Source organism: Maniola jurtina, chromosome 2, assembly GCF_905333055.1.
Source record: "Maniola jurtina chromosome 2, ilManJurt1.1, whole genome shotgun sequence".
NCBI lineage: Eukaryota > Metazoa > Arthropoda > Insecta > Lepidoptera > Nymphalidae > Maniola > Maniola jurtina.
Window position 1 is genome coordinate 10524508 of NC_060030.1, and position 7110 is coordinate 10531617.

Below are 7110 nucleotides of genomic sequence, written 5' to 3' on the forward strand. Positions count from 1 at the left end.
TTGTATTAATCATATTTTATATCTACCTATTTAAAGATGATAAAATAAATTATTTTTTAACTTAATTGCATTATTTATTTTCAATATTTTTGTAAAGGAAAGGGAATATTCAGTAATAAAAACTGGAGAAAAGTAATTTCTTAAACAATTTATTATCACAAAGGCTTGCATAGCATACAAATACATAGAAAATACTTTTTTTTTGCTTGAAAGTTAAAAGCAGTTAGCATTTGATAGTTACATTAAGATACTCTGTATCATAATGTTGCGTGTATGACAGAGACTTATTCAGAAGCAGCTAAAGCTACTACAGTAAAGCGGACTTCTTCTGGATCACGTGCCATAAATTCCTTGCAGATCATAGATGCATCTTCTAAGAGAGAATCTGCAGTAGTAGGTCCATGATTGATTGGGAAAGCTTTACGTCCATCCAACTCATACAAAACTCCATCTTTATGCACAAAAGTTATAAAATGATGATTAACAGGATCTTCAGCACTGGGAGTGTTGGTTTGGCCTTCTTGAGCCAATTCCTTGTGGGCATTGATAATGCCCTCATTATGTTCCAGCAGCTTGCCTCTACCAGCAGCATCCAAACCCTTAGCCTCATCTAGGAACTTTTTCAAATGACCTTCTGTTAATTCAATTTTGTCAATATTGTTTGCCACTCCATGCACAAGTGCTATGGTACCACATGCATTGCTAATATTCTGTTTCATATAAAATAGATTGCTGGAAACCTCTTGGCCCTTGGACAATATTTCATTTTCTTCCTTTTGCTTATGTTGCTCATAGGCTTCAGAGATTGGAAAAAGGAGTGTCACGGCCACAACCGGCTTTGGTACCCAAGATAGCATATCAGGTTCGAGACCCATCACGTCTACAATCCCCCATTTATTTGGAACACCGAGTTTTTGGAGAAATTTATTCATTACATCAGGATTAGATTCCAAAGGAATTAAAGTTTCAGTCGCCATTTCGATCTAAAAATTAGCAGTCGAGGTTACCGGCGTTTAAAACTGAATGAAAATAAAAGAAAATGTCTTTCGTACCTGAAATCTTCTTTGTCTTTTTGACTAGAAACAAAGTAATCTAAGTAAAATCTTGTCGCTGAAGCTTACTGGCTTACAAGAATGTAATAGAGATTGGAGAGAATTCAATAAAAATAAAATCAATACTCGACGCCGGTAAAATTCAACAAATTTTACAAGTCATCCACAGACTAATAAGTCACCCATGCATCAAAGAGTATGTAAACACTACGTCCATGCATAATCAAAATCCTGTCGAATCTCGAGACATTTCTAAAGTTACCCGTGACCACAAGTGACCAACCCTATGTGAATGGCTTCCATTTCTATGGGCTTGCACCATTCCTAATTTTCCATCATTCCATGCATGGAGGTTAGAGAGAAGGAGAACGATCGCTACGCGCTAAAGCATTAGCGCGCCTGTCCCTGAAAATTGGTAGAATTTATAATTATTCGTTTTTCAGCCACCAGCCGCGCTGTCGTCGGTAAGGAGTATCTGTGAAGTTAGCTGTTTATGAGTACAAGTAGTTATAACCCGTGCGCATTAACATGGCACCTGGCTCGAACACAATCCCTCCTCCCACTTCCCCACGCGATGCCCCGCTCTCGCCGTGCCGCTACTGGTCTCGCACGGCGCGGCGGCACGGCGAGAGCGGGACATCGCGCTTGGAAGTGGGAGGAGGGATTGTGTTCGAGCCAGGTGCCATGTTAATGCGCACGGGTTATAGATGAAGTTAGTTGCATAATGTATAAATTTTCTTCGCGGCATCGGTGAGAAAATAATCGTGCTCCGTAATTTTTTAATTTTTGACGAAAAGAAAATTAAAAAATGGTGAAATATTGTATTGTGCGTGGATGTACAAGTGGTTTAGCATCTGATCGGAAAAATAGAGTGAAAAACAATTTACGTCAATCATCATTATTTAAAGTACCAAACGTAGTATCTTCATAGTAGCACATTGAAATATTGAATGTGTAAAATTAAAATAAAATTAAATTTTCCTTTGAATAATATTATATACACGTATATTAAACGTTGATATATCATTTCAAATTACGCACAACAGACGGAAACGTTTAAGTGCGGAAACCAGCCCAGAGAGAAGAAGAAGATCATTTCAAATTAGCGCACAACAGCCCGCTTTTATTGAGACAACTTAGCGATCGCAGCGCCTCACTTATTTTGTCCGTATTTCGGGGACACTATTTTCTACAGCGATCGTTCTCCTTCTCTCTAACCTCCATGATTCTATGTCACGAGGCCGTGATGTCAACTTGAAACTTCAAAGTCAAATGTCATTTGTCAATTTTTCAATTCAAGTTTCAACTTTCAATAAACGATGGCGGATGGAACTTGGAAGTTGTAGCGTTGCCCTCATTTCTTTCCCATAGAAAACAATGAACTTTTTATCAAAATTTAATGGAAAAATTATACCTATCTATCGTGATAAATGAAAGTTATATATTTTTCTCAAAATGGCTGTTTGTGGATTAAGAACGCTACTGCTAGTAGTGTGCATTTTGGAATTGGTTTGTAAAAAAAATATTTGTTTTTTAAAGACGTTTAATTTTTTGTTTAGATGGGTATGGAGTTGGAAATACACTATTTAGTTTAATAAGTTATTATGCTTTTGGTTTATACAAAAGAACACCTAATATTATAAAAATTGAAAGCGCTTTTAGACTTACTTCCAGTGCAAAAATGTTTCTGGACTTTCTGGACTTTTATATTAAGTATATTAAGTTATTTTTAAAGTAGTACCTATCTAAGTCTCATTGTTTCTTTTCTATGAATATAGCAATAAAAATTTTGATCTTGCACTAATGTTATAAAAATGCTGAACTGAATCTTGACACTTTGTATAGAATAGGTATATTTATAGCTTGCATCCTGAGATACAATATTGGATTGTGGAAATGTGGGAAAAAGAAACATTTTATCCTAGTTTATTTTCGGACATAACCAGCAATTAGCATACAACTAATCTATAAGTGATATTTTTGAAATCAGAGGAGCAGTTTCAGAGATTACATTCTACATCCAAACTTACTAACTACCTGTATAATGTTAGCGTAGATAAATAAAAGAAAAAAATAGTCACAGAATTGTTAATAATAATAGAATTTTTTGTATAAATCTGTAAGTTTTGCTACAATCCCATAAAAAAAAACTTGATTCCTTTCACTAATAAATATTTCTGATTTGGTGGTAAATTGATAAATGGCTGATTTACAGTTATATAAGGACATTACAGCTTTGTACTTAGGAGACTTTTTAGTAAATTCTGAGATTAGAGCTTACAGGCTAAGCAAGTTAGCTCTCAGTTCACGTTACCTACTTCAGTGTTGTTATTTGTTTCAGATAATTACAATTCAGAGACAAGTATTTGATTTCCTGGGATACATGTGGTTACCGATCATTGCAAACTTTGTTAATATTCTTCTGATTATATTTGGCTCTTTTGGTGCAGTACAGTATGTTACAAAATATCTTTTGGCTGTAAGTATTCAATGTCATAATTTGTAAGCAATGTCATAATTTGTTTTTTTATTGCTGAATTATTACTTTAGTGAGATATCTTGTCTATTGGTGAAAATATGGACATTATACTTTTTAGGGTTCCATACCTCGAAAAAAAAGGAATACTTATAGGATTACTTTGTTGTCTGTCTGTCTATTGTGTCTTTTAAGAAAACTATAGGGTACTTCCCGGTGACTTAGAATCATGTTTGGCAGGAAGCTAGGTCTTTTAGCACAAATAAAGGCAAAAATTTCTTCTCTAAAGCTTAATTAAAATTATTTTCTGTAGAATGGTATGGAACCCTTCATGCGCAAGTCTGAGAATTTATTCATTAAAATACTGATATGGAAAGCTGATTAGTTTTTCCATGTAATAACTATAATGTTTTAATTAATTAAAGGATATTCTTTCAGTATGCAATTTGGAGTTTTATGTGGCTAACATGGAATATATTTCTTATATGTTACTACCTTAATCTTGGCATCCTTAACCGAGTAAGTATTTAGTGGCCTTGCTTTTATTATTAACCAAAGATGTTTAGAACTATGCACCATTGTGATACTGTGTAGTTTAATGAATCACTACTGTGAAATGTCTGTAAGTGATTCACTGTCATAGTGAGTCAACAAGGAAGAAAAAATATAAGTTTACAAAAAGACTAGAGTATTGTGAAGAAATTGTTAGGATATGTACCTAAGTAAAAACTTGAGGCCTCTGAATTATATTTAGTATATAATAGATTTTTTAAATTAAAATAAGTTAATTTTAAAAGTTCCAATTATATTTATTTACTCACTATTACTATAATAAAGCAGACCATGTCTAAAATATATTTTAAATATTTCAGGAAAGTGGATTGCTATCCTTAGGAACAGGAAGCGTGAGTTGGTGGGAGGGAAATGGTTGGGGTTGCCAGCCTGTTTGGGGCGAAGCTGACGGCCCCGGCACCTGGAGACCAGCTCGGGTGGATGGCTGCTTCTTCCAATGGCATTATGTTGAGTTGGGCCAGTCTGCCATAGCCGCACTTCTTACCGCCACAGCCTTGCCGTTAACTATATTTTTAGCATATAAATCATTTAAGAAACGCAAGACTGTTTCAGGTGAGAATTTATTAATGAAAATTTAGTAAAAGAGATCTATCTGAAAGTATCTAAAAATGTCATGCCCAAATATGCCATATAATTCTTTTACAATGTGTATGACGTAACTATGCCTTATCTTATTTTCAGATAAAAGCACACTGTCCCGCCGTCAAGTTTATACCATAGAACTAAGCCCCACCGAAACAAACGTAAGTGAAAGCACCTTAAAACCTATGACTCCTCGTCGAGTTAAACGTCGATCGGGTTCCAGAGGCGCCGGCTCGTCCGTGCGGCGCTCGCGTCGCTCGTACAGGAACGCGGGCTACCTGGCGTCCACTGCGTCCCTCCCGCGCGACTCTCGGCCGTCGCGGCCCACCTCGGCGCACTCGTCCTACTCCAACTTCCACGCGGCTCGGCCCTTGTCGTACCACGCTGCAGACCGGGAGACGACCCGCTCCCAGGAAGTTTTCCCTCCGCCGCCACCTGCCGACTCGATACCGATAATCACCAACAGATCCGATACAGTACGGAGAAGCAAGATGGTGAGTCGCGATGTTGTCGGCCCGTATAATGAACCGAACCGCTACGATCCGCCGAGGACCTTCGAGGCCTCGCCCTCGTATGACGTCGGTCGTGGGTACGACAGTGGTCCAAATTATGAGAATAGGGAGGCAGTGATGGGATGCGAATCGCCAGCATACTCGGGAGGCTGCGGGTACAGCGATTGGGAGCCGCCGCCGTGCGCGCGCGCCACTCCGCAGGCGCCCGGCCCGCCCGCGTACCAGCCCGCTGCTGATAACTACAATGTCGTTCCGTAACGCGTTCAGTTACACGATCAATGCGGTTAGTCAAAATATTGAAGAAATGATACAAATTGTGTCATTTACGCGACCAGGTTGATAACCTCGAATAATCATGTAAATCTCATTTTTACACGTAATATTGCGTAGGTACCTACCCAGCTACGAATTACCTATAAAAAAATTACGCTGGCTGGTACAACGTCACGGTTAGTCAGAACACTAAATTGGAAAGATTATAATTGGATTAATTTATTCAATTTCATTATGTGCCTTATCGAGTCATGCTCAAGTTGCAGCTCAATGTTGAAAATCTCGTCTGAAGTTTCTTTAAATTTTTTACCTAATCGATTGTTAAGTTTTACGCTTAATTGGGATCGTTTTATATTACCTATATTATAGGAATATGTTTTAATAGAATTGTTTTGATAATGCGGTTGTATAAAATACATTCCTTCTAGAGGGTTTAGAAAGTAAGCTTTAATATTTTTTGTTATATTTTCCATTTGTTTACATTTTTTGTAGTAGGGACCTAGTCTTAAGTTTACTAATTTAATTACGTTTAGTAAATAGGTAGTCTCAGTCTCGTTATTAATATTTGTTCTACTTATGAAACTAAGCTAGTAATGAGTGTCGATAATATTATCATGTAAAACTGAAAATGAACAGTTATTTGACTACAGTAAATTAATCCGTCCATAGAGTATAAAATATATTAACCTAGTACTAAAATTAGAAATTATTATACCTACTTACTAACTTACTTAATATTTTATACAAAGTTTAACCTTGCAAAAACGTACAAATTTTAGATATAAAATCACTCGCGGTCGCGGTAAATAATTGCTCAGTTTTACATTCCAGCATTTTTACAAACGAAACGTAATCTTTAACTGAGGCCAGTCTCGTGAGTAACCGTACATGTAAATTAGCGTCACTACCATTTTTTATGCATACGTAAACGTTGTAATTTATTATCTCTATACAATTTTGGCAGTTTTAACGTAACGGTCCACATTATACACTCAGGGCCCTATGGGCTCTTTGTGCAACTGTGAATGTTAACGTTAACTGTGCGTTAATAGTACTGATTGTGAGCTCAACTTAATTTTAGGTAATCACATCTTTTTCTTACCATGGATAAGGACAGACAAACCTAATTTTATTTAGACCTGTCAAGCCTTGTGACTTTAGGTGCCAGTCGTGTGCCTATTGTTTAAAGCAGAGTGCACTATTTAGTATTTAAATTTAAAATTTTATGTTCCGTCCTTTTTTATCAATTTTAAAAAGAAAAGATGCAGATACATAAGAATCGAACCAATCTCTCATTTAGTATGGATGAGAAAACGCCGTGTTTTACAACACACAATCTTGGACCTTGGTAGATTCGCGCACAGTTAACGTTAACTTGAAAAGTTACATTCAGCAATGTTCCTTAGTTTAAGTCATGTGTCCAGAATAGCCGTTTGTCTGAGGCACGATTTATATACTTAATATAGCTTATGGATTATATTTTCTCAGTGACTAGTGACTATACAGGCCCGCCCATATTTTTAAGTATCAAACAAAATGAGCTTTATTAGACTAAGATTATTTTAGTTAGAACTTTTTGGGAAATTTTATACCAAATACACATCAACGAAAAAATTGCTTTTTATTTAAAAAAAAAACCACA

The 7110-nt window shown here is 36.4% G+C and overlaps 2 protein-coding genes across 2 annotated transcripts; one reads left to right on the forward strand and one right to left on the reverse strand.

Moving 5' to 3' along the window:
* Positions 1-133: 133 nt before the first annotated feature.
* On the reverse strand, positions 134-1219 carry LOC123874090 (ubiquitin carboxyl-terminal hydrolase isozyme L3-like). Its single transcript, XM_045919269.1, has 2 exons — positions 1053-1219; positions 134-983 (listed from the first exon to the last, which is right to left on the reverse strand). Exon 2 carries the CDS (start codon positions 975-977, stop codon positions 285-287), a length of 693 nt encoding a protein of 230 aa, XP_045775225.1. The 5' UTR covers positions 978-983; positions 1053-1219; the 3' UTR covers positions 134-284.
* Positions 1220-2341: 1122 nt separating this feature from the next.
* LOC123874032 lies at positions 2342-7047 on the forward strand. Its single transcript, XM_045919193.1, has 5 exons — positions 2342-2561; positions 3394-3531; positions 3967-4047; positions 4401-4653; positions 4783-7047. The coding sequence occupies exons 1-5, from the start codon at positions 2508-2510 to the stop codon at positions 5451-5453; spliced, it is 1197 nt and encodes a 398-aa protein (XP_045775149.1). The 5' UTR covers positions 2342-2507; the 3' UTR covers positions 5454-7047.
* Positions 7048-7110: the final 63 nt, after the last annotated feature.